Below are 25,439 nucleotides of genomic sequence, written 5' to 3' on the forward strand. Positions count from 1 at the left end.
TTGAAGCCTTGAGGGCAGTGCCCACTTTGCGAGGGTGGTCTCTCCAGCCACGGCTGAGCTCTTCCCTCCCCAAGTGTGGGCGGCTGACCCCCTGCAGCCTGGCAGTGCCCCTGGGGACTGGGACCTGGCTCCTACATGCAGAGGAAAGTCCTGCCAGCAACACCTCTGCGAGGAGGGGAGGACAGAGGTGGTGACCTGCGGGGGCCGAGCCTCCCCGGTATCCGCTCAGCGCGCCCGCGGGGCCAGGGGCCACCTGGGAGCGCTCCTGTGGGAGGTCCCGAAGGGGTGCTGTGCGCAGACCCGCGGTCCCTGGAAGAAGAGCGCCCCGGAGGGGGACAGGCGGGGGTCTCGGTTTAGATGCTGGCTCTTGGGCGCGCCACTTCAACGCCTGGCGAGATGGGGGCGACCAGGAAGCCTCGGGTGGCGGGGCAGAGCTGCGGGAACGGCCCGGGAGGGGGCGGCGGCCTCGGCGCGGTGCCTTTAAGCGCGGGCGGCGCGAGTGGCTGTCGCCGCGGCCCCGGGGCGGGGCCAGCGCGGAGCCGGTCCCGGACGCCCGAAGCCCCGCCCCGCGCGGGCGATGCCGACTGGCGCGGCGGGCGGCGGGGCCCGCGGGGCGCGCAGAGGAGCGGCCGCGGCGCGGAGGCGGCCGGAGCGCGGCCCCGCCATGGGCTTCCTGCACCAGCTGCAGCTGCTGCTCTGGAAGAACGCGACGCTGAAGCGCCGGAGCCCGGTGAGCGACCCCGCGCGCCACCCGGCCTGTCCGGAGCGGGGGCCGCGCGTCCGGGGCCAGCGGCGCGCTCTCCGCGCGCACGTGCGGCCCAGGCGGGCGCGCGCAGACCGGGGAGGCGGGGGGCGGTGCGGGCCGGGCTCGGGCCAGAGCCCCTTCCCCGCCGCACCGCGCCCGCCCCTGCCCGCACTCTGGCGTCCGCGGAGAGGTCTCGGCCGTGCCCAGCCCGTCGCCCGCTGACATTCGTGGTGCTCGGCTGAGTCACGGAACGGGCGCCCTCCGAGGCGCGCTCTCGGCGGGTTGGGGGAGACAGGCGGCCCCGGACTCTGGGGTCGCGGGAGGCCCAGGTTCCCTGGACAGAGGGCTAGCCTGAGGGGCCCATCCGGCGCAGAGGCTGCGTGGTCCCTGGGCCCAGACCCTCTGCAGCCGCTGCAGGGACCCTGCCCCTTCCCTGCCTGCACCACCCCTCTGCCCTTGGGCAGGCACTTCCCGTCCTCCGCAGTCCACTAGCCCTTGCTCGTGCTTTCTTACCACAGGGAGCGTCCTTGCAGCTCGGCCCACCTGAGTCCCCGCACCCTTTTGTCCTGTGGGGCAGCCCTCCCTGACACTCACCCACTCTGAGACCCCTCCAGCCTCCCCTGGGGGCTGGGTCCTACTGTTGGCTGTGACCACCGGGCTCTGCAGCTCTCTGCCCTGTCCCTGGGGCAGCCAGGGTCCCGAGGGCACAGAGCACAGCAGTTGTCAGGGAAAGAAGCCCTGGTGAGGAAACGGGTTGGGGTGGTATAGATGCCATGCTGGCCCTCACCACTCCAGCCCGAGGAGGGCAGGGGCATCTCCTGCTCACCTGCCCAGCTGGCAGCAACCCAAGCACCGGAGAGCAGTGGGCAGCTCTGGTTTCTGAATGCACCCTGGGGATTTTCCAGAATGGGTCCCAGAGCAGGCCAGGTTCTGCAGTGGGCACCTGAGGAGAAGGCACCCTCTTGCCCACCTGGGGCTCTGGAGGCTCGGTCTCACCTTGCCCTGGGACCCCTGGGTCTGACTATCTCCTGGCTGGGTTCCTCCTTGAGAAGGGCTTTGGAATGTACAACGGGGAACCCTGGGTACGGAATGGCAGGGTGGCCATCATTACCATGACCTGGCAGGATTCCCTGGGCACCTGGCCCTGGTGGGGAGCCAAGGTCAGGTACTCTCCCTGCCCAGGGCACCTGGGGCTGGGTCCCCTGGATCAGCCTGCAGCCCCAGGCAGCCTCTGGTGCAGCCTCCCCCGCATCAAGTTTTGGGTCACTGGGGACAGCTGGGCGGGGCTCAGGAGGAAGGGGGATTGGGATGTGGGCATGTATTAGTAGCAGTCCTGGGGTTCTTGGCAGGAAGCTCTCCCACTCGTGGGGAGCAGAGGCTGGGATGATGGTCTTGTGACCACTGGGGACCCCAAGGCTCAGGAAGGGAGCAGTGGCTTGCATGGTACCTGGCCAGCTAGTGGGAGGTGCCTACTTCCCCACACCCAGGAGTGGCCCCGATCCGCCAGGTTCCACCTCCCCTGGAACCTTCCTGTGCCCCTACCTGGGACCACTCCAGAGCTGTTGGGCCGCATGGAGGTTCTTGGTCAATGTTTTGGTTCATTGAGAACCAAACTTATCCTGCAGGGTAGCTGAGGCCTTGCCAGGTGTGTGCCATGGGGCTGGAGCTGGTGGCTGCAGGACTGCTTCTTCTGCACCCCCACTTTCCCAGGAGGGTCTTGGGCTTCAGGGCTGCCTCCCTGGGCTTGGCCTTGTGCAGTGGGCCCCTTGCTGGGGAGGGGTGGGTGCATCCTGTGGAAAGCTTGGTCTGTAGGGTAGGAGCCAGGGAACTCTGGGCCCTGCCTGCTTACTCTTCCCAAGCTCTGTGCCTCAGTTTCTCCATCTGTGAGTGTGGCTGGACACTGGTCTACCCTGGGGCCACCAGCTGCTCTTGGTGGAGGAACCAGATCACTGTCACCAAGGCACCAAGTGGGGCAGCAACTCTCAGGCCTCACCCATTCTCCCCTTGACACAGCAGGAGGGGGCGGGCCAGGAGGTGGCACCCGGGCTTCAGGGACAACATCAGGGCATTGGGCTGATCTCAAGGGACCAGAGTTTGACCACGTTTCAGGGCCCTTGGTGGGGCACCCAGGTGGGACTGAACCTGCGCCTGCCTGCCTGTAACCAGATGCCCCTCTGGCTGCCCGCCCGCCCGCATGCCCGCCCGCCAAGCAGGCCTTTCCTCCTCCCAGCAGCTCATGTGCAGCCGTTGCTATGGCAATGAGGAGGCAGCCATGGCCTGTTGCTGCAGTTACGGGTGGAGGTGCCCAGTGACAGGGTGGGTGTGGGTGGGGTTGACACTGTGGCTGTGACCCCTGCCTCCCAACTCACTGTTGCACACAGCCACCCTCACTCTGTGCATGTCTCCAGCCTGTGATGTGGGTGCCCGCGATGCCTCCTGGCTAGCCCTGGGCTGGATCCCGGTTCAGGGAGGGGGTGGAGGCTGGCACGGGCTGGGGCAGGCGTGGGGCACAGACACCCAGTGGGGTGTTCCAGACCACAGAGCACTATTGTCAAGCACAGTACACACAGCAGAGCTGCTCCACCCCCGGGCCTGGGGGCTCCAGCCCTGGGCCGGACAGAGTGGCACCGGGGTAGGGGCTCTGGAGTCTGTTTTGCAGTTGGGGGGTGAGGGTCAGGGAATCTGGGGCCACTGGGAAGGGGTGTGGGATCAGGGCGCTGTGTGGGGTGGGGGTCAGGACGCACCCTTAGGCTGGGCAAGGGTTCCCTAAAGAACAGCTGGCCGGAGGTCCTGCTCCTTCCATGCCTCCCACCCCAGCTAGGAGTGGGTGGGGAGAGCATGGGGAAGCCCTTCCATTTTCCAGGTGAAACAGAGAAGCTGGGGCCCCAGCGTTTCTCTCTCGCTCAGAGCAGGTCCCAGCGGGGCTCACCTTGGTGCCCAGACTGGTGTGGCAGGGGCTGTCCTGGGAATGCTGAGCAGAGGCCTGTGGTGGGCTGGCTGCCCTGCCCAACCAAGCCTCCTGGGGTTGGGGAGTGGGGCCAGGGCAGAATCAGGTGCCTGTGCCTTGGAGACCGGCTGTCAGACCCCTGACCAGGTTTTCCTGAAGGCTGAGGGCCCTGGGCTAGAGCCAGGGCTTCCCCCAGCCTGGGCTCATCTTCCCAGGCCCTTTCATGGGGGCTTAATGGCGTTGCAGCAGAGGTGAGGAGGGCTGACCTTGGGGGAGTGTGGGAGCTGCATGCGGGGTCAGAAACTACCTTGAGATCTTGCCCAGGCAGCCCTGCAGGCGGGGAAGGAGATGAACTGGCTAGATGCATGGGCCAGAGTGGGTCGCAGGCTGGCTGATGTGTTCCTGCCTGGCCCTCAGTTTGGCAAACAGCCTGGGCTAGGGGGTAGGAGACCTGATTTGCTTGGGCCAGACAATCCTCACTCTTTCACCCTTTGAAAAGGCCCTCGAAGGAATGGGCTGTGACCTCTGTTGACCCTGAAGGGCCTAGGTTGACCTTCTATGGTCCCTGGGGGAACCTGTGACCCCAGGTCCAGGCTGGGCTGAGCAGGCCGTGCAGGGAGGGCATCTGTCTGCCTGTCAGGGGGAGCAGGTCTCAGCCCTGTTCAGCCCTGGGCAGATGGTGTGGGAGGCCAGGCTGACCGCACAGGCGGCCTCACTCAGCACTCCTTTTCCAGTGGGTTCTGGCCTTTGAGATCTTCATACCTCTGGTTCTCTTCTTCATTCTGCTGGGGCTTCGGCAGAAGAAACCAACCATCTCTGTGAAGGAAGGTGAGGCTCCTGGGGGCGGGCCCAGGGCGCAGATGGGGTGTGAGGGGGCAGGCAGCCCTCAGCGCTTCATGCACGTGTGTCCTGTGTGCCTGTGACCACACACGTACATCCCAGCTCCTGTGGCTCTGGGCATGGTCCATGTGCCTGCCCCCCACGTGGTCCCTGGCCGTACCTCCTGGCCTGGCTGGAGGATGTGGTGCAGAGTCCTCACTGTTCTGTTCTGTTTTGCCCCCGCCCCCCGCCCCGCACCGTCTCTTGTCCTCGCCCGCATGCAGTCTGTAAGTGAGCGGCTGCCTCCTGCCTGCTGACCCCGCAGGGCCTCCCGCTGCGGCTTGAGGACGCCACCCCAACCCTGCTTGCATTAACAGCCTGCCCAGCTTGGCAGGGCCCTGCAGAGCCCCCTGCCCACTGTCAGAACGGCAGGCTCATGGGATGGTGGGAGGTGGGTGGCGAAGGGCTGGCTCACATGGCTGCCTCCCAGGGCGGCTCCCCCTCTCTGGTGGGGGGCCTGTTGGCCTGGGGCACCTGGCTGCTCTCCCTTCAGACACTTTTGGGCTCCTGCATTTGCTCCACTAACCAGCCTGCCAGAGAGGTCAGAGGTCACTGCCCAGTGAGGGCTTCACGTGCTCCCCTGGGCTCTGGGCAGTGCCACACCAACGCTCTTGGGGATGTGCCAGGGCATTCAAGCCTTGGCTGGCTGGGGAACTGGGGTGCTCTGGGAGTGGTGGGGAAAGGATGGCAAGATGTCCTTTGACCTCTGACCTGCTGGGTCATTTGCACCAGGTCTCTTGGCCATCTGTCCCCTGTCTGCTGCCTAAGGCTGCTGCTCCTCCATGACCTTCTCTAACTTTCTCTTCTTGGCCCCCGGGCCCCTCCCCCTTCCTGGCTCCTCGCCGACCCCTGCCCTCCTGCTCCCCCTCGGGCCCTCGCCGGCCTGCCCCCCAGCCTTCTACACGGCAGCACCCCTCACCTCTGCTGGCATCCTGCCTGTCATGCAGTCGCTGTGCCCAGATGGCCAGCGGGATGAGTTCGGCTTCCTGCAGTATGCCAACTCCACGTGAGTGCCCCTCCTCGGGAGCCCAGCACCCCCACCCGGGGCCTGGTGGCTGGTGGGTGACGTCCTGTGGTGGTGCAGGGTCACGCAACTGCTGGAGCGCCTCAGCCGTGTGGTGGAGGAGGGCAACCTGTTCGAGCCCACGCGGCCCAGCCTGGGCTCCGAGCTGGAGGCCCTGCGCCAGCACCTGGAGGTCCTCAGCTCCGGCCCAGACTCCTGGGAGAGCCGTCCGGACAGACCTGCAGGTGTGCCCTGGGCCAGGGGGCGGAGGCTCGAGCTCTGGTGTCTGCTGGGCTTGAACCCCAGCTCAGTCACTTCCTGCCTCAGGGCCTTGTTTCTAAACCATTGCTCCAGTTGCCGGGCATCCCCAGTGGCTGAGCTGTGGTGTGAGAGGCTCAGCTCCGAGCCTGCTGGGGATGCCCCCCCTGGGCAGAGCTGGCCCTCAGCCCCATCCTTTTGCCTGTCCAGGGTCCTTCTCTCTGGACTCGGTGGCCAGGGACCCGAGGGAGCTCTGGCGTTTCCTGACACAGAACCTGTCGCTGCCTAACAGCACAGCCCAGGCCCTCCTGGCTGCCCAGGTGGGCCTGCCCGAGGTGAGGTGGAGCGAGCGTCAGCATCTCTGTTCTCAGGGCAGCCCCCAGCCGTGGCCATTCCTCTGCCACCCCCTGTGGGGGGAGGGGCGAGGGGATAGGACCCCCAGCCTGAGCCAAGCCCCCCGCACCCCAGGTCTATCGCCTGCTTCCTGGCCCTTCACCTGCTCTGGATGCTGAGTCAGGCATTCCTAGGGCTCATGAGCTATGGAGCCGCCTGGGTAGCAATCACCTACTCCAGATGGAGGTGAGGGGGCCCGTTAGTGGGATGGGGAGTGTGCCACCTGCCTCTAGGCACTGTTTCTCCCAGGTGGGTGAAGAAAGCACCTCCTGGATGATTTTGAGCTCCTCCTGGGGGCACAGGAGGGTCTCTGGGAGTTTGTAGCTGGCAGGGGGAGGGAGTAGGCTGGATGGTGATGGGCATCTGCCCCACCACCCCTATTGCGGACCTGGGCCGTCTCAGACTTCTGGCACAGGGGCGAGGCAGGGGGAGGCTGGAGGCAGCCTGGAGCCAGGGCCTTGGTGTCCCCTGCACCCCACCCCCAGGAGCTGCTCTTGGCTCCCGCCCTCCTGGAGCAGCTGACATGCACGCCAGGCTCCAGGGAGCTGGGCCGGATCCTCACTGTGCCCCAGGGTCAGCAGACCGCGCTTCAGGGCTACCAGGACACTGTGTGTAGTGGGCAGGCTGCAGCCCGCGCCCGGCGCTTTTCTGGGCTGGCTGCTGAGCTCCGGAACCAGCTGGATGTGGCCAAGATCGCCCAGCAGGTGAGGCCCGCCTGCCGGCCGGCCCACAAGTCTGCTCTCTGGGCTGAGATGCTAGGCTCTTTGGTTGTCCTAGGGGACTCCCAGGCCCGCGGTTGTGCAGGAGGTGGGCCTTTGGGTGGGTTTTCCACATCCCCAGCAGGGCCGCGCCCTCCGCCCCCTCCTCCCAGACTTTGTCCCCCTGCTGGTGCCCCTCCACCCCCTTCCGCCCCTTGCTCAACCCCCCACCTGCACAGCAGCCTCAGCCCCGGCTCCCCGCCCAGGGGCCTGCCTTCCCCACCCGCCTCGTTTCCCCTCAGCTGGGCTTCGACGCCCCGAACGGCTCGGCCCCCCAGCAGCAGCGCCCCCCTCCAAGGCAGCTGCGGGCGCTGCTGGAGGACCTGCTGGAGGCTCAAGAGGCTCTGCGGGACGTGGACGTCCTTTCGGCCTTGGCCCTGCTGCTGCCCCAGGGCGCCTGTGCGGGGCGGGCTCCAGGGTCCCCCGCCAGCGGCCCTGGTGGGACGGCCAACGGAACCTGGGCCGGCGCAGGTGCCAACTCCACGGCGGAGGAGGGTGCCCCGTCCGCGGCAGCCCCGGGCTCCCCCGACGCAACGCAGGGCCAGTGCTCGGCCTTCGTGCAGCTCTGGGCAGGGCTGCAGCCCATCCTGTGCGGCAACAACCGGTAGGTGGGCGCCGGAGGAAGGGCGGCCGGGCCGACGAGTGGGCGGGGCCTGGCCCTGGCTGCGCGCCTCGTTCCAGGTGCACACCCCGCTCCCAGTTTCCCTCGGCCGTCCGCACCCGCCCCGAAGCCCGCCCGCAACTGCGGTCCCGCCCCGCCCCGCGCGGCCCCCCCCAGACCCCGCCCCGCCCCTAAGGCCCCGTCCCCCTCCCAGCACCATCGAGCCCGAGGCGCTGCGGCGCGGCAACATGAGCTCCCTGGGCTTCACGAGCAAGGAGCAGAGGAACCTGGGCCTCCTCGTGCACCTCATGACCAGCAACCCCAAGATCCTGTACGCGCCCGCCGGCTCCGAGGCGGACCGTGTCATCCTCAAGGTGCTTGAAGATACGTCTGGGGCAGGAGCTGCCAGAGCTGGGCAGAGGGTTCTGCAGGCCCGGAACCCCTGAGCAGAGGGGGGTCTGTGGACTTGGCGTGGGAGGGGTGCAGCCCTGGCCCTTGAACTCCGACTTGGCTCTGCGGGTCGGAGGACTCGAGGATGGGCTCAAGGTGCAGGAGCCCTTGGGGCCTGCCGTGGAGCATGCCGGAGGGGTGGTAGGGTGCAGAGTCCTGGACTGGCTGCGCGTGTCCCGGACCCGCAGCCCCGGGTGGGAGGAGGCCCCTGCATGCAGAACCCTTCTGAGCAGAGTGGGGGACTGGGATGGGGGGTATGTGCCAGGGCAGCTTGGTGATTTGGGGTGTGCCGGGGGCAAGATGTCTGTGGCCATTCCAGGGGAGAGGTCCTGCCTGGGGCAAGGAGAAACCAGGGCTGGAAATGGCCCAGGGAAGGGAGAGCCCATGGAGGGGGTCCTGAGGGTGAATGGGGGGAAATGAGAGCAAAGGGTCAGGGTTGCCCACGGGATGCTTGGAGAAGGGGTCCGAGAAAGGAGCTGGGAGGGCACAGCTGGTATGATAAGGGGACCGAGGGGACTGGGAGGCCACGCTGCCCTGGGAGCTGGGACAGAGTGAGTTCCAGGGGCTCACCGTAGAAAGGCAGGGATCGGGAGGGCTTCAAGCTCCCCGGTGGGAGTTTGGCCAGAGCAAGGCTGGTTGTTGGTGGGGACCAGCCAGGATGACGCCCTTTTGTGGGGCGAGGCGGAGGGGAAAGCCTCGCTGTCTGGGGTCCTTCCGTGAGCCCCGTGCTCTCACCCTCTGCAGGCCAATGAGACGTTTGCCTTTGTAGGCAATGTGACTCACTACGCCCAGGTGTGGCTCAACATCTCTGCTGAGCTCCGCAGCTTCCTGGAGCAGGGCAGGCTTCAGCAGCACCTGCGCTGGCTGCGGCAGGTAGGGAGTGGGGGCACCCCACTGCTCTTGCGGAGCCATGCAGGTCACCCTCTGAGCTGCCTTCCCCCCCAGTACACAGCTGAGCTGCGGCTGCGCCCTGAAGCACTGAACCTGACTCTCGGAGACCTGCCGCCTGCCCTGCGCCAGGACAGCTTCTCCCTGCCCAGTGGCTCGGCCCTCCTGCAGCAGCTGGACACCATTGACAATGCCGCTTGTGGCTGGATCCAGTTCATGTCCAAGGTGGGTGCTGGCCCTGCGGGCTTTGCCGGTGCCCAGGGCCTGCTCCAACGGTGTCCCTGCCCCAGGTGAGTGTGGACATCTTCAAGGGCTTTCCTGATGAGGAGAGCATCGTCAACTACACCCTCAACCAGGCCTACCAGGATAATGTCACCGTGTTTGCCAGTGAGCAGCCCCCTGGGCCCACCCTGTCCTGCCCCTTCTCCTGTCCCTTCCCAGCTCGCCCAGCCCCTTTATTGCCCACCCCACCCACCCTCAGCTCCACCCCACTTTGATCTCATCTGCCCTGCAACTGCCCCCACCTTTTCTTGGGCCCATTCCTCACTCCTGGCCCCAGCCAGGACCTGCCCCACACCCCCTGTCTGTGCCTCTCCAGCTCTGCACCCCTTCCACCCTGCCTGCCCTCCATTCCCCCACCCCACCTCTGGTCCCCGCCCTGCCCCTCGTCCTGTCCCCAGGCGTGATCTTCCAGACGCACAAGGACGGCTCCCTGCCGCCCCACGTGCACTACAAGATCCGCCAGAACTCCAGCTTCACCGAGAAAACCAATGAGATCCGCAGGGCCTACTGGCGACCGGGGCCCAACACTGGCGGCCGCTTCTACTTCCTGTACGGCTTTGTGTGGATCCAAGGTGAGGGCCACCCCGGGGCCTGCTGGGGGTTGGGGGAGGGCCCTGCTGACAGCTGCCTGCCCGCAGACATGATGGAGCGCGCCATCATCAACACCTTCGTGGGCCACGACGTGGTGGAGCCGGGCAACTACGTGCAGATGTTTCCATACCCCTGCTACACACGCGACGAGTGAGTGCGGGGCACGTGGGGACCCGGGCCGCGCTGGGCCCCGCCCCTCACACGCCTGCCCCCATCCCAGCTTCCTGTTTGTCATTGAGCACATGATGCCGCTCTGCATGGTGATCTCGTGGGTCTACTCGGTGGCCATGACCATCCAGCACATCGTGGCAGAGAAGGAGCACCGGCTGAAGGAGGTGGGGGCACTGGGTGAGGGAGGCCTGGGAGTGGGGGCCAGCTGTGGGCACCCTCGCTCCCTAGGCTTGGCTACCAGAGCAGGGGCAGGGCGTCCCTTCCCGGTGTCCCTGCCCCAAGGCCGCCTGCCCACAGGTGATGAAGACCATGGGCCTGAACAATGCCGTGCACTGGGTGGCCTGGTTCATCACCGGCTTTGTGCAGCTGTCCATCTCCGTGACGGCGCTCACCGCCATCCTCAAGTACGGCCAGGTGCTCATGCACAGCCACGTGCTCATCATCTGGCTCTTCCTGGCTGTCTACGCCGTGGCCACCATCATGTTCTGGTGCGTGCTGTGTGGCTGGTGTGGGCTGGGAGGGTGCCTCGTTTGAGCGCTGGCAGAGTGTTCGTAACATTCACCCAGAAGCACAGAACACCTGGCTCAGAGCCCTTCTGTGCCCCCCTGTTCCGAGGAGGTCTGGGGGCTCAGGGCTGAGGGTGAGCTGTGGCTGATGGCCCATGGCCGCACCTGCCCCAGCTTCCTGGTCTCCGTGCTGTACTCCAAGGCCAAGCTGGCCTCAGCCTGTGGTGGCATCATCTATTTCCTGAGCTACGTGCCCTATATGTATGTGGCAATCCGTGAGGAGGTGGCCCACGATAAGATCACCGCCTTCGAGAAGTGCATTGCGGTGAGGTCACGGGTGGGCAGCCGGTGGGGGCGGCGTCCAGCCTTCCTCCGACTGACACTGCTGCCCCCACAGAGTCTGATGTCCACAACCGCCTTTGGCCTGGGATCCAAGTACTTTGCTCTGTACGAGGTGGCCGGTGTGGGCATCCAGTGGCACACATTCAGCCAGTCGCCCGTGGAAGGGGATGACTTCAACCTGCTCCTGGCTGTTACCATGCTGATGGTGGACGCAGCCGTCTATGGTGTTCTCACGTGGTACATCGAGGCAGTGCACCCAGGTGCTGGCCAGACCTTGGGAGGGGTTGGGGCCAGTGACAGCCTGTGGGAGGACACATGGCCTGGGATGGACAGTCACCCCAGGCCCTGGGATCAGCCACCCCTCCCCTCCCCAACCCCCAGGAATGTATGGGCTGCCCCGGCCCTGGTACTTCCCACTGCAGAAGTCCTACTGGCTGGGCAGTGGGCGGACAGAGGCATGGGAGTGGAACTGGCCATGGGCTCGCGCCCCCCGGCTCAGCGTCATGGAGGAAGACCAGGCCTGTGCCATGGAGAGCAGGCGCTTGGGTGAGGTGGGCACCAGGGTGGCAGCTGGGGCAGGTGCTGGGGTTGGGGGGCCTAGGGCAGCTTTAGTGCTGACTCACAGCCCTGGTGCAGAGGAGACACGGGGCATGGAGGAGGAGCCCACCCACCTGCCGCTGGTGGTCTGTGTGGACAAGCTCACCAAGGTCTACAAGAACGACAAGAAGCTGGCTTTGAACCGGCTGAGCCTGAACCTCTACGAGAACCAGGTGGTGTCCTTCCTGGGCCACAACGGAGCCGGCAAGACCACCACCATGTGAGTGTCAGAGCAGAACCTGTTCGGCGGCCAGGAAATGGGCCAGAAGAACCCAATGGGTGGCAGGATGGGCGGCTTGCAGGAGGTAGGGTGGTGACTTGCCCTCCTGCCCAGGTCTATCCTCACCGGACTGTTCCCACCGACCTCTGGTTCGGCCACCATCTACGGGCATGACATCCGCACAGAGATGGATGAAATCCGCAAGAACCTGGGCATGTGTCCGCAGCACAATGTGCTCTTTGATCGGCTCACGGTGGAGGAGCATCTCTGGTTCTACTCGCGGCTGAAGAGCATGGCCCAGGAGGAGATCCGCAAGGAGATGGACAAGTGGGTGGTGCCCTGGGGGCGGGGCGGGGCGGGGCAGGGCTCCGGCGGGACGGGGCGCCTTGGGCGAAGCTCAGAGGCCCAGTACCCAAGAGTCCTGGCCTTCGCCCCTGTGTGACCCCCAGGATGATCGAAGACCTGGAGCTCTCCAACAAGCGGCACTCACTGGTGCAGACGCTGTCAGGCGGCATGAAACGCAAGCTCTCCGTGGCCATCGCCTTTGTGGGTGGCTCCCGCGCCATCATCCTCGATGAGCCCACAGCCGGCGTGGACCCCTATGCGCGCCGTGCCATCTGGGACCTCATCCTGAAGTACAAGCCGGGTGAGCAGGGCGCGGGGTGGGTGTGGGCAGCCCCCACCTGGTCCCATGCAGCCTGGCCCCCTGGCCCTGATTCTGGCTCCCCCCAGGCCGTACCATCCTGCTGTCCACCCACCACATGGATGAGGCCGACCTTCTTGGGGACCGCATCGCCATCATCTCCCACGGGAAACTCCAGTGCTGCGGCTCCCCGCTGTTCCTCAAGGGGGCCTATGGGGATGGCTACCGTCTCACGCTGGTCAAGCGGCCTGCTGAGCCTGGGGGCCCCCAAGGTCTGTGCTGAGGCTCCCTGAGCCAGCCTAGGGCACCCCTACTCCAGGACCCCCTTCCCAAGGCCAGTTAGGTTGAGGGTCTGGGCCCTCAAAGATGTCCGGGCAGGTGGCTTGCCCCGTGCAGGCCCCCATCTCCACCTGGCCGGGCTCCCGTGGAGGGCCCCTCTCCCTGAGTGAGGCCCCTCCTTCCTCCGCTCCTCTCCTAGAGCCAGGGCTAACGGCCAGCCCCCCAGCTCGGACCCGGCTGAGCAGCTGCTCCGAGCCCCAGGTGTCCCAGTTCATCCGCAAGCACGTGGCCTCTTGCCTCCTGGTCTCAGACACGAGCACCGAACTCTCCTACATCCTGCCCAGTGAGGCCGCCAGAAAGGGGGCCTTCGAGCGTCTCTTCCAGGTAGCGGGAGGCGGGGCCAGCGGAAGGGTGGTGTCCCGGCCCCGTGGCCCAGGGCGTGCGAGCCTCACCAGCCCTCCCACAGCACCTGGAGCGCAGCTTGGACGCCCTGCACCTGAGCAGCTTCGGGCTGATGGACACGACCCTGGAGGAGGTGTTCCTGAAGGTGTCGGAGGAGGACCAGTCCCTGGAGAGCAGCGAGGCCGGTGAGAGGCCCCGCCCACTGCCTGGGCGCCGCCCCGCCCCACCCCCTCCCCTTGAACTTGGGCCTGAGCTGCTGCTCGCTCTTCCCCTGTCTGGAGGCTAGAGGTTCTGGGTGGGAACAGGGTCCAGGACTTCCCAGGGTCTGCTGGGGATGGGGGTCTTGGGTCGGTGGGCATGCACGGGAGGGCCTGGAGATGGCAAGTGGCCCCAAGCCCCCTCCACCCTCTGTCCTCCAGACGTGAAGGAGTCCAGGAAAGATGTGCAGCCCAGCGCAGAAGGCCTGGCATCGTCCGGGGAAGCTCACACTGGTAACCTGGCCCGCTGTGCGGAGCTGGCCCGGTCGCAGGCATCCCTGCAGTCCGTGTCTTCGGTGGGCTCTGCCCATGGTGACGAGGGAGCTGGCTATGCTGACATCTGTGGCGACTACCGTCCCCTCTTGGACAATCTGCAGGACCCTGACAACGTCAGCTTGCAAGGTGGGGGGTGGCCAGATGGAGCTGGGGAAGGTCCCTGGAGCGTGGCCTGGCCCATGTGCTCAGTCCCCGCCTTCCTGTGCAGAGGCTGAGATGGAGGACCTCACGAGGGTTGGCCAGGGCAGCCGCAAACTGGAGGGCTGGTGGCTGAAGGTGCGCCAATTCCACGGGCTGCTGGTGAAGCGTTTCCACTGTGCCCGCCGCAACTCCAAGGCGTTGTCCTCCCAGATCCTGCTGCCTGCCTTCTTCGTCTGTGTGGCCATGACCGTGGCCCTCTCTGTCCCTGAGATCGGTAGGGCTGCCTGGCTAGGCAGAGGGGCACCAGGCACAGCGCTCCCCCACTGCACTTGGTGACCCTCACCCACTCCAGGCCTGAGCCTCACGTCTGAGACTGGTGGGCACACTCTGGGGCTCAGGGACTCGCCCCTCTTGGAGGCCCAGACCCCAAGCCTGGACACTATGGTATTGGGAAGAGGGGCCCATGACTAGGGGGGCCACTGGCAGGCGGGCTGAACCTGCTCCCCTTCCCTGTGCACCCCCCCAGGTGACCTGCCCCCACTGGTCCTGTCGCCTTCCCAGTACCACAACTACACCCAGCCTCGCGGCAACTTCATCCCCTACGCCAACGAGGAGCGCCAGGAGTACCGGTGAGGCCACCCGCCTGGCAGCAAGGGTGGTAGGGACCAGGTGCAGGAGCTGAGCTGGGTGGGCACCACCCCTCACTCCCTCACACTGCGGGTTCCCTCAGGTTGCGGCTGTCACCCGACGCCAGCCCCCATCAGCTTGTAAGCACCTTCCGGCTGCCCTCAGGTGTGGGTGCCACCTGTGTGCTCAAGTCTCCTGCCAATGGCTCACTGGGGCCCACGCTGAACCTGAGCAGTGGAGAGTCGCGCCTGCTGGCTGCACGGTTCTTTGACAGCATGTGCCTGGAGTCCTTCACGCAGGGGCTGCCGCTGTCCAACTTCGTGCCGCCCCCACCCTCGCCCGCTCCGTCCGACTCCCCTCTGTCCCTGGATGAGGATCTGCTGCAGGCCTGGAATGCCTCCCTGCTACCCACCTTGGGGCCAGGTACTGGCTCCCAGGCTGCCTGGGGGTGTGGGACAGCATGGGCCCAGCTGACTGTGCCCATGTGCCCACAGAGAACTGGACATCAGCGCCCTCCCTGCCACACCTGGTGCGGGAGCCCATCCGCTGCACCTGCTCTGTGCAGGGCACCGGTTTCTCCTGCCCAGGAGGTGTGAGTGGGCACCCGCCCCAGATGCGAGTGGTTACAGGTGACATCCTGACTGACATCACCGGCCACAATGTTTCTGAGTACCTGCTCTTTACCTCTGACCGCTTCCGGCTGCACCGGTGAGCTGGGCAGAAGGCACGTGGTGGCTGTGGGTTGGGGCAGCCAACCAGCCGCCTATCTGACCTCACTGCCCTTCCACCTACCTGCCCAGGTATGGGGCCATCACCTTCGGCAACATCCAGAAGTCCATCCCAGTCTCATTTGGTGCCCGGGCCCCGGCCATGGTGCGGAAGATCGCAGTACGAAGGGCAGCCCAGGTGAGGGCAGGCCTGGGCCCCACCGTATCTGGCCCTGGTCTGCAGTCTGCAGGGACCCACAGGGCTCATTGGGTCTCTCTGTGCCTCTGCCAGGTTTTTTACAACAATAAAGGCTACCACAGCATGCCCACATACCTCAACAGCCTCAACAATGCCATCCTGCGTGCCAATCTGCCCAAGAGCAAGGGCAACCCGGCAGCCTACGGTGAGCTGGGGCGGGGTTGGGGAGTGCAGGATGGGGTGGGGTGGGACTGGCATGGCAGGCCCTGAGGCTGCCCTTCCCTGTGCCGCAGGCATCACTGTCACCAACCACCCCATGAACAAGACAAGCGCCAGCCTCTCCCTGGATTACCTGTATGTGTGTACATGGGGGGTGTGGGGCATCTGGGGAGGGCACAGGGCAGGGCTGAGGGCTGCCTCGTTCCCCAGGCTGCAGGGCACAGATGTGGTCATCGCCATCTTCATCATTGTGGCCATGTCCTTCGTGCCAGCCAGCTTCGTGGTCTTCCTGGTGGCTGAGAGGTCTACCAAGGCCAAACACCTGCAGTTTGTCAGCGGCTGTAACCCAGTCATCTATTGGCTGGCCAACTACGTGTGGGATATGGTGTGCCCCTCCCATATGGCTGTGGGGGGTTCCTTCCAACCCCAGGCCCCAGCCACCCCAACACTCTGTCCCCTGCCAGGCCCCAGCCCCCCAGTCCTGCCCCCGGACCCTACGCCCCTGTGTCTAGGCCTCTCGCCCTGTCCTCGGGCCCCTCACCTCCGCCCCTGCTCTGCCAGCTCAACTACCTGGTCCCCGCCACTTGCTGCGTCATCATCCTGTTTGTGTTCGACTTGCCGGCCTACACATCCCCCACCAACTTTCCTGCCGTGCTCTCGCTCTTCCTGCTCTATGGGTAAGGGTACACGCCGGGGGTGGGCACAGGGTGGGCTTGGCTCCCGGTGACCGCCCTCGGCCCCCTTCCTGCAGGTGGTCCATCACCCCCATCATGTACCCGGCCTCCTTCTGGTTCGAGGTCCCCAGTTCGGCCTACGTGTTCCTCATCGTCATCAACCTCTTCATTGGCATCACAGCCACCGTGGCCACCTTCCTGCTGCAGCTCTTCGAGCATGACAAGGTGGGACGGTGGGGCAGTGGGGTGCAGAGGGCGGTGGGTCTGAGGCTGTGCCTGTGACGCCCTGTGGCCCTCCAGGACCTGAAGGTTGTCAACAGCTACCTGAAGAGCTGCTTCCTTATCTTCCCCAACTACAACCTGGGCCACGGGCTCATGGAGATGGCCTACAATGAGTACCTCAACGAGTACTATGCCAAGATCGGTGAGGCCGCGGGGCGGAGCTGGCACAGGGCTCCAGGCTTGCGGGCGGGCAGAGGCACCCAGGCCCCAGGCAGGTCCTGAGCCGGCTCTCCCACAGGCCAGTTTGACAAGATGAAGTCCCCATTCGAGTGGGACATTGTCACCAGGGGGCTGGTGGCCATGACGGTGGAGGGCTTCGTGGGCTTCTTCCTCACCATCATGTGCCAGTACAACTTCCTGCGGCAGCCGCAGTGAGTGGGGGCCTGGGCAGTGGGGCGGGGGACGGGCTGGGTGCTGCCCATCTTCCTGCTGTGGCCGCAGCAAACTGGAGATGCAGGGTGACAGTGGGTGTCCCAGCTGGGTGGGTGCCCCCATCTCCGCAGACGCATGCCAGTGTCTACCAAGCCCGTAGAGGATGATGTGGATGTGGCCAGCGAGCGGCAGCGAGTTCTGCGGGGAGATGCTGACAATGACATGGTCAAAATTGAGAACCTGACTAAGGTGGGCTATGGGCATGTGGGAGGGGACCCAGGTGGGACAGGGCTCCCGTGCGGGCAGGGCTGGGAGCCGAGGGAGAGGCGTGGAGGAGGCGGAGGCGCAGGCCTGGAGTGGGTGTAGCTCAGCGTGGGTGTGGCTCAGGGGTGGGGGATGGCCATGGAGGGGCGTGGCTCAGGTCGGGGTGGGGGTGGGGGGCCTGCCTGGCGGACAGGCCTGTCGAGGGGGCTGCTCCCTCTTCTCCACCAGGTGTACAAGTCGCGGAAGATCGGCCGCATCCTGGCTGTGGACCGCCTGTGCCTGGGTGTGCGCCCTGGCGAGTGCTTCGGCCTCCTGGGCGTCAATGGCGCGGGCAAGACTAGCACTTTCAAGATGTTAACGGGAGATGAGAGCACCACGGGCGGCGAGGCTTTCATCAATGGGCACAGGTGCGGGGGGCCAGCTCCTGGGTGGCGGGGTGGCAGGGTGGCCGCGGCAGCCCCGCGCTGACAGCTCTGTGTCCCCAGCATCCTCAAGGAGCTGCTCCAAGTACAGCAGAGTCTGGGCTACTGCCCGCAGTTTGACGCCCTGTTCGACGAGCTCACCGCCCGGGAGCACCTGCAGCTGTACACGCGGCTGCGGGGCATCCCCTGGAAGGACGAGGCCCGGGTGAGGGTTGCCTGGCAGGGGAGGGGGCCAGCATGGAGGGTGGGCCCTGACGAATGCCCTCACCGCAGGTGGTCAAGTGGGCCCTGGAGAAGCTGGAGCTGATCAAGTACGCAGACAAGCCGGCTGGCACCTACAGTGGGGGCAACAAGCGCAAGCTGTCCACAGCCATTGCCCTCATCGGGTACCCTGCCTTTGTCTTCCTGGTGAGCTGGAAGGGGTGGCATGGGGGTCAGGCCCACCTTCCTGCTGGGCCCCAGGGAGGGCCAGAAAGTGCGGCACTGAGCTGGTACCACCCTCAGGACGAGCCCACCACAGGCATGGATCCCAAGGCCAGGCGCTTCCTCTGGAACCTCATCCTCGACCTCATCAAGACGGGGCGCTCAGTGGTGCTGACCTCCCACAGGTGTGCTGCCTCCTGCCCTGTCCCCATCCCCAGCACGTGCCCCGGCCCCCTTCCCTCCCTGGCCAGCCTGTGTCTCTGCCCGCAGCATGGAGGAGTGCGAGGCGCTGTGCACGCGGCTGGCCATCATGGTGAATGGGCGCTTGCACTGTCTGGGCAGCATCCAGCACCTGAAGAACCGGTGAGCTGGGTACAGGCATGGACGTGGGGGTGGGCTGCCTGGCGGCTGGGGCTCTGGGCCACAGGCCTGTCCTGCAGGTTTGGAGACGGCTACATGATCACGGTGAGGACCAGGAGCAGCCAGAATGTGAAGGACGTGGTGCGGTTCTTCAACCGGAACTTCCCAGAGGCCGTGCTCAAGGTGGGTGGGGCCTGGGGGAGCTGGGCCCCTGCCCAGCAGCCTCTGACCCCCGCGCCCCCGCAGGAGCGTCACCACACCAAGGTGCAGTATCAGCTGCAGCCGGAGGACATCTCGCTGGCACAGGTGTTCAGCAAGATGGAGCAGGTGGTGGGCGTGCTGGGCATCGAGGACTACTCGGTCAGCCAGACCACCCTGGACAACGTGAGTGCCCTGGGCCAGGGACGCCAGGCCCGCCTGGGCTGGGCCGCCCACCCCCCTGTGCCTGCCCATCAGGTGTTCGTGAACTTCGCCAAGAAGCAGAGCGACAACCTGGAGCAGCAGGAGACAGAGCCCCCCTCAGCCCTGCAGTCCCCCCTGGGTCGCCTGCTCAGCCTGTTCCGGCCGCGGCCTGTGCCCACCGAGCTGCGGGCACTGGTGGCTGATGAGCCTCAGGACCTGGACACGGAGGACGAGGGCCTCATCAGCTTTGAGGAGGAGCGGGTGAGCAGCGTCCGCAGGGTCCAGGGTGCCCGGGCTGGCCAGAGGGCTCAGCCTCTGGATGGGGCTGGGGTCAGGGGCACTGGCGGGGGCCCTGGGGACCCCTACTGTTCTGAGGTCAAGGGAACCTGGTGCTCAGGATGCAGTGGGCGTGGGGGTCAGGGCACAGGCAGAGATAGACCTGTGGCAGACCCCACAACATGCTGAGAACTTCGTAGGGATTTCAAGCCAGGCAGAGGTGAGTAGGGGACAGAGACTTGGATGGGAGAGCGATGAACACAGCGGCCTCCACTGGGCAGAGGGAGGTCACGGGGGGTGCGCAGCACTGAGGATGGCCTAGCGGGGACAGGTGGGGGGCAAGCCAGTGTCCGGGTCTGGTCCTGGGGTAGAGGGGTAGTGGCTGCCCTAGGACGCCTCCCTGCCGTCCACCAGGCCCAGCTCTCCTTCAACACAGACACACTCTGCTGACCTCTGGGATCCGGCTCGAGGACACAGGATGGAAACAGAAGTCAGGCGGTGGCCGAGCCTCACCCCATACCCCCAGTGACCAGCCACAAGGCCCTGGAGTGGGAGGTCCAGGACCATGGGCTTAATGTCCCCTCCAGCAACTCCCGCCCCCGCCTGTCCTCAACCCTGCCCTTGGCCACGGTGCCACCCTCCCCAGTTGTGCCAAAGGCTGGCCCAGTCCTGGGCTGTGCAAACCCTCGCCCTGCTCTGCCTTAAAGCCTTGGGGTCTGGCCAGCCCCTCACCTCTGCCCCTGCCCAGCTCTGCCCATTGCCCCCAGGGCCACTGGGGTGACATGGCCTGCCGCATACTATCTGCCCCCCCCCCCCAGTCTTGGCCTCCTGAGCCTGCATTTTTCTTACACCCACTCAGAGGGGCGTGGCTACAGGCCTGGGGCCGAGGTTGGGGGTTGGTTTAGGTCCCACCCCCAGGCACCTATTTATTTTGCTTTTGAAAGAGGCTCCCTCCCCCAGCTTTCCTGCAGGGAGGGTGCTACCCAAGGAAAGCCATTAGGATGGGTGGTGGGCTGGGTAGCCGGGCCAGATCCCCTCCCTAACCCGTCCAGCTGCTGTTGCTCTCCCACACAGCTTGGCCCCTGCCCACCCAACCACCCACCTAGGAGCCAGACCTGTATATAGAGCACAGATGTTTGTTTAAATAAATAAACAGAAAAGCCCGTGCGAGCCTGTGTGTCAGAGGTGGGGTGTTAGGGTGGGCCTGCTTGACAGCAAGGCTCACACCCTGCCCTATGGGACATTGGCAGGACCCTGAGCGTGGGGCCCAGGATGGGGGGGTGGGGGCAGCAGCTGGGTCAGCCTGGAGGTGGTGGTGGTGGTCGGTGTTTCCTCACTCTTGGAACAGCCTGATGCTCCAGGTGGGGAGACTAAGGCAGGGGCTGCCCATCACTTGTCACCCCTCCTCCACCCACACAGCCTGAGATCTCTGCCACCCTCTCCCAAGCTCCTGGGTCTCTGCCACTCAGGGCTGGTGGGTGGTGTGTGCTGGTGTGTCCATTTTATCCAGGCTGTGAGAGGGCTTCCCGGAGGAGGTGGCCTCTACCCTGAGAACCAAATCCAGGTAGGAGGCATGCAAAGGGTGGAAGCAGTATGGAGGTTCCCAGGAACTAGGGGTTCAGTGGCAATGGGGCCTCGAGCTGGGCCATTAGCCTCCCTCCTTAGCTCTGAGGGGACTGGAAGGGACATAGAAGACCACCCCTCAAAGGCCATGTGAACAGCTTGCTTCCCAAAAGCCTTTTACCCTAGGTGGTGGCAGCAAAATGGCAACTTTCTAATGATTTCATTCTTTCTGTATCCATTAGCTGGCATTTTTCTCTCACAAAGTTTTTCTCCACTTTTAGAAATATATCACAATGAGCTTGCAAGTTTTTAAAAAATCAACACGTGATCATACATTACTATCATCTTAAATTTTTTATTGTGATAAAATATACTTACAATTTAGCTGCTTGTAAGTGCACAGTCTACTGTCATCTTCCTGGCGCTCAGACTTCCCCAGATCCTGCCTGCAGGAGCCCCTCCACTGCGACTTCTGTGTCCTTTTGACTTGCCAGGCCTGAGTTCCGAGCACCCCTGACTTTGCGTGGCAGTCTGCAGGCCTGCCGTGTGCCTCCCTGCCCCCACCTAGACCCAGCCGCCTCCCCAAGGCGCCCGGACTCCCCTCCGGGCTCTGGGTGCTCGCTGCTCCCCGGCCCCCTCGCGGCAGAGCTGGGAAGTACCTGTACGTGCTCCTGTGGAGACGCCAGTGTCACCCTGCGCCCTTCACCATCTGGCCCGACTGTGCGCCCCCAGAGCTGAGCCGCTGATGTGTCCCTGGGAGGAGCCTCCAGGGGCTGCTCTGCAGTTGGCGGAGGCTTGGAGACACCCCTTGGCCCAGGGAGGTCACAGGCCAGGTTAAGGTTGGTGACAGTGAGTTTCTGGTCTCACTTCTTTAAATGTTTGTTGTGAAAGTATGGTAGGAAATTCGGGCTTCAGACGGGCAGAAAGCAGAAGCTGTGTGTTCCCACATGGCAGAGATGGTCCCTTTCCTCTTTTTCAGACACACACAAGCAGAGATGCAGACTGATGTGTGCTGATACATAGTTTTTCTCAGCTTGCTGGGGCTTCCCTCCCACTTGGTTGTTTTGCTGGGGCGGCAGGTGGCCATGGCAATTGACCACAAACTGGGGCGCAGAACAACAGAAATGCTGTCGCAGGGGCTAGAAGTCCAGGGTCAGGGTGTGGGCAAGGGTGCTCCTTCGGAGGCTGCTGGGGTCTGCTGACTGTCCTTGGTGTTCCTAGGCTGGCAGCAGTGCCACCAGGTCTCTGCGTCTGTTGTCTTGTGGTGCTCCTTCTCTGCATTCATCTGTGTCCCAACCTCCCCACTTCAAGAGGACCAGTCATATCAGGGTAGGGCCCATCCTGATAACCTCATTTCAACCTTTATCTCTGTAAAGACTCCATCTCCAAGGAGGGTTACACTTTGAGGTGCTGGGGGCTAAGACTCCACAAACGCATTTGGGGGACACAACTCAGCCCAGCAGGGGACACAACTAACCATCAGACTCCTCCCCAGGATTCCCTGCATTCAACCCAGGACCCCCACATGTGGGGGCCTGCTGCCCTGGGACACCGTTTCTGTGTTCCTGTGTGTTTACAAGGGTGCCTCTAGGCCAGTGCCCAGGTGGGTGATCGTCTGGGGCTGCTGCTGTCTTATCAGTGCACACCATGCTTGCCCACAGCTTTCTTGAGGACAGGGTTACCACAATTCTGTCCGTTGCAACCACAAGCCGTGTCTTGTCCTGGTTTGTTTCTTGAAACAAGTGTGAAGCGAAACAAGCTCCCTATCCTGCGGTGTCTTGGATTTCCTTTTCCGTGGGCCACCTGCCATCTGTCCATTGCACCACTCTTCTGGACGCAGACGGTATTTTCATACACACAGAAGCACACAGGACATCTGGTGAATGCAGGAGGGTTGGCGGGGCCTAGACCTCCAGGGTGGTGGCCTTTGAGTGCCAGGCCAATCCCCACCACGCCGCCAAGGAGCAGCTGAACTGCAGGCGTGTGGAGTGGACGCAGGCGGAGGAGAAGCCCAGGCCCCAGAAGGGAGCCCGCGCTGAACTCCACAGTATGCGGAGGTCAGGGCTTGGGGGTGGCCTGTGCCAGGAGCCCTGGTCAGTGTCGGGCAGGGAAGGCACCAGCAGATCCCGCGCTCAGCCACTGGGTGGCGCAGGGCTTCCGGCTGGGGAGGAGTCGCAGAGGCTCTGTGGGAGAGCCCCACAGGGGCGGAGCAGGGTGTGGGGTCCAGTCCAGCTGTGGGCAGGGCAGGGCGGTTGCTGCACACCTGTGGGGCCCCCAGCTTCCGGACCTCCCTGATGTTCTAGCTGAGAGCAGAGCAGGCGGACCCCGACGTCAGGAAGTTGTGGCTTCAAACCCCCTCCTGGTGCTTCCTTTTAAAGGTTCACAGAGGAAGAGACCCTCCCAGGGCGGGAGGAGCAGGGGTGGGGGTCGACGGTGCGAACCCCTGAGCCAGGACCCAGGCATGTCTGGGATGTGGGCGCCGCCCTGGGGGCTCTGCCTGCCAGGAGGGGGCGTCTCTCCCAAGTGGGTTCAACACTGCTGAAATGCCCTTGTAGGCAGATGGGGAAACTGAGGCTGGGACCCACTCCTCAGCGTTCTGGGCAGGGGGCCTTGACGGACAACAGGGTGTCCACTGCAGGGAGGGCTGGGGTGAAGGTGGGGGTGGTCCCGATCCAGAGCTGCCCCTCCCCAGGCTGGCGCCCTGCCCCCCTCTCCTGGCCTCCCAGTCTTCTGGCCTCCACCACAGACCCCTCCACAGGGCTCAGCTTGCACCTGGCGCTGGGTCTGCGGCGGGCCGGCTTTGCACACCCACGGCCGGTTCCCCCGCGTCACGCCCTCCTGCTCGGACAGCAGCCTGTCAGCCAGCCTAGGTGCCTCCGAGGGGCGGGCTCTGGGCCAGGGAGGGCGGGGCCGCCCAGAGCCTTAAAGAGCTCCCTGGGTCCGCCCCGTGCCCTGCCGCCGCGGCTCCCCACCATGGCCGAGACCGCGAAGCTCCAGCTGTTTGTTAAGGTGCCGGGCAGGCTGGGCTGGGGTGGGCTTCAGAAGGGGTGCTCTGCAAGGCTCTGCTTTCCTGGGTAGGGTGCGGAGTGGGGCTCCACAGCGGGGTCTGCGCCACCTGCCTGGCGGTGGGCTCAGGCAATTCCACGGAGGTGGAGGAGGACAAGGCGGCCGGTGGGGAGGGGTCCAGTGAGCTGTCTCCAAAGGGGGTGGGGCGCTGACGCCAGACTTGGCTCCTGGACCCAGCTTAGCCCTCCTGGAGAAAAACCCCTCAGTGGGCAGGTGCCAGCCATGTAGCTGGCAGATGAGGGTCAAGAGGAGCGCGGGCTCAACACTGCAGGAGAGGGCTGGGGAGGCCTCCCCATCAGTCGGGGCTCATTAACTGCAGATCACGGTGTGGGGGTTGCCAGCCCTGGCCCCCTGCCCACCCTTTGGGGCGTGGGGCACCCAGTTTGGCGGGGTGAATCACTCAGAAAACAGCTCACTCTGCCCACCCCACCCTTGTGACCAGCCTGTGGGGCTGGGAGCCCGAGGGCCTCGCCTCTGCCCAGGCTCTGAAGATAAGGGTTGAGGGGCCAGGTCCCAGAGCCAGGGTCCCACCCCCATGCTTCTGTGCCCTCACCGAGCGTCTAGGCTCCCAGCAGCTCAGTGCCTCTCCCCACCTCCCAGAGACCCAGTCAAGGGCCCTCACCGGCCACTTGTCCAGGCTGTGCCAACAAAGCCAGGGTCCTGGCGTCACTCCAGCCTCTTGGCAGTGGGAGGCAGGTTCCAGCCAGCCTGGTGGCAGGATTCCTGGGTCTGCCCCCCACTGACACCCCTCTACTCCACCCACCCTAGGCCAGTGAGGATGGCGAGAGCGTGGGGCACTGTCCTTCCTGTCAGCGGCTCTTCATGATCCTGCTCCTCAAGGGTGTGCCCTTCACGCTGACCACGGTGGACATCCGCAGGTGAGCCCCTTGCCCCAGGGAACCCCGGCCTGGCCGTTGCCCCCTCAGGCCCGCCAATATGCCCTGTCTCATGCCCACAGGTCCCCGGATGTGCTGAAGGACTTTGCTCCCGGCTCCCAGCTGCCCATCCTGCTCTACGATGGCGATGCCAAAACGGACACCCTACAGATCGAGGAGTTTCTTGAGGAGACGCTGGGGCCCCCCGAGTGGGTGCCAGGGGTGGGGCGGGAGGGGTGAAGATGGGGCCCCCAGGGAGGGCACCCTCAGGACACAGACCGGGAAGGGCGCTGGGGGGCCCGGCAACAGCGCAAGGGCTTAACCCGAGTCGCCGGTCCCCTGCAGATTCCCCAGCCTGGCACCCCGCTACAGGGAGTCCGCCATGGCAGGCAATGACGTTTTCCACAAGTTCTCTGCATTCATCAAGAACCCAGTGCCTGCGCAGGACGGTGGTGAGCAGGGTCGGGACGGGGGCCAGGGTGGGGCCAGTTGCGCCCCAGGACGGGCCCTCACTGCATCCCCCGCCTCCAGCCCTGTACCAGCTGCTGCTGCGCACCCTCGCCAGGCTGGACAGCTACCTGCGCGCGCCCCTGGAACACGAGCTGGCACGGGAGCCGCAGTTGCGTGAGTCGCGCCGCCGCTTCCTGGACGGCGACCAGCTTACGCTGGCCGACTGCGGCCTGCTGCCCAAGCTGCATATCGTAGACGTGAGCGCGGGATGTGGGGCGCGGGGCGGGGAGGGGTGCAGCGCACCCTAGAGAAGGCCCTGATCGCGCCCGCGCCCCTCGCCTGCAGACGGTGTGCGCGCACTTCCGCCAGGCGCCCATCCCCGCGGAGCTGCGCGGCGTCCGTTGCTATCTGGACAACGCGCTGCAGGAGAAGGAGTTCAAATACACTTGTCCGCACAGCGCTGAGATCCTGGCGGCCTACCGGCCCGCCGTGCACCCCCGCTAGCGAGCTCGCCTCTGCCATCACCCCCGCCCACTCGACGCAGCCCCATAAAGGCATCTCTGCCCCTGTGATCGTGTCCTGGCATCCGCGGGACCAGACGGTCCGTGATTTCTGCTACCCCTAACCCC

General features: G+C 65.1%; 3 protein-coding genes across 4 annotated transcripts in view; 2 read left to right on the forward strand and 1 right to left on the reverse strand.

Annotated features, from left to right (window-relative positions):
- LCNL1 (lipocalin like 1) overlaps positions 1-25,439 on the reverse strand; it is a 104,387-nt gene that overhangs the window by 69,944 nt on the left and 9,004 nt on the right. The window lies entirely within an intron of this gene.
- Positions 573-20,019, forward strand: ABCA2 (ATP binding cassette subfamily A member 2). Of its 2 annotated transcripts, none has more exons than XM_037007590.2 (48): positions 573-730; positions 4,427-4,520; positions 5,466-5,577; positions 5,656-5,819; positions 6,043-6,167; positions 6,301-6,411; positions 6,711-6,929; positions 7,226-7,587; positions 7,799-7,958; positions 8,779-8,907; positions 8,980-9,147; positions 9,213-9,309; positions 9,603-9,776; positions 9,843-9,945; positions 10,016-10,130; positions 10,264-10,454; positions 10,647-10,797; positions 10,870-11,074; positions 11,196-11,360; positions 11,451-11,631; positions 11,746-11,958; positions 12,081-12,277; positions 12,364-12,546; positions 12,753-12,937; positions 13,020-13,140; positions 13,375-13,614; positions 13,697-13,903; positions 14,156-14,258; positions 14,360-14,679; positions 14,751-14,964; positions 15,057-15,162; positions 15,256-15,367; positions 15,456-15,516; positions 15,592-15,766; positions 15,943-16,058; positions 16,133-16,280; positions 16,356-16,479; positions 16,576-16,708; positions 16,841-16,958; positions 17,202-17,380; positions 17,459-17,600; positions 17,669-17,803; positions 17,900-18,003; positions 18,089-18,181; positions 18,259-18,361; positions 18,425-18,562; positions 18,635-18,841; positions 19,271-20,019. In XM_037007590.2, the coding sequence occupies exons 1-48, from the start codon at positions 578-580 to the stop codon at positions 19,304-19,306; spliced, it is 7,392 nt and encodes a 2,463-aa protein (XP_036863485.2). In that variant the 5' UTR covers positions 573-577; the 3' UTR covers positions 19,307-20,019. The 2 variants fall into 2 exon arrangements, with proteins under 2 accessions (XP_036863485.2, XP_073077021.1); XM_073220920.1 differs by having other exon boundaries at positions 18,485-18,562.
- On the forward strand, positions 23,301-25,380 carry CLIC3 (chloride intracellular channel 3). Its single transcript, XM_017675772.3, has 6 exons — positions 23,301-23,428; positions 24,254-24,363; positions 24,444-24,569; positions 24,706-24,812; positions 24,892-25,067; positions 25,156-25,380. The coding sequence occupies exons 1-6, from the start codon at positions 23,393-23,395 to the stop codon at positions 25,312-25,314; spliced, it is 714 nt and encodes a 237-aa protein (XP_017531261.2). The 5' UTR covers positions 23,301-23,392; the 3' UTR covers positions 25,315-25,380.

Source organism: Manis javanica, chromosome 2 (assembly GCF_040802235.1).
Source record: "Manis javanica isolate MJ-LG chromosome 2, MJ_LKY, whole genome shotgun sequence".
NCBI lineage: Eukaryota > Metazoa > Chordata > Mammalia > Pholidota > Manidae > Manis > Manis javanica.

Coding starts and splice junctions, on each gene's coding strand:
- CLIC3 (XM_017675772.3), top strand. CDS start 23,393: ATGGCCGAGACCGCGAAGCTCCAGCTGTTTGTTAAG. Junction 24,364..24,443: donor ACCACGGTGGACATCCGCAG/GTGAGCCCCTTG, acceptor TCATGCCCACAG/GTCCCCGGATGTGCTGAAGG. Junction 25,068..25,155: donor CCAAGCTGCATATCGTAGAC/GTGAGCGCGGGA, acceptor CCTCGCCTGCAG/ACGGTGTGCGCGCACTTCCG.
- ABCA2 (XM_037007590.2), top strand. CDS start 578: ATGCCGACTGGCGCGGCGGGCGGCGGGGCCCGCGGGGCGCGCAGAGGA. Junction 6,168..6,300: donor CCCAGGTGGGCCTGCCCGAG/GTGAGGTGGAGC, acceptor CCCGCACCCCAG/GTCTATCGCCTGCTTCCTGG. Junction 18,182..18,258: donor ATCCAGCACCTGAAGAACCG/GTGAGCTGGGTA, acceptor CCTGTCCTGCAG/GTTTGGAGACGGCTACATGA.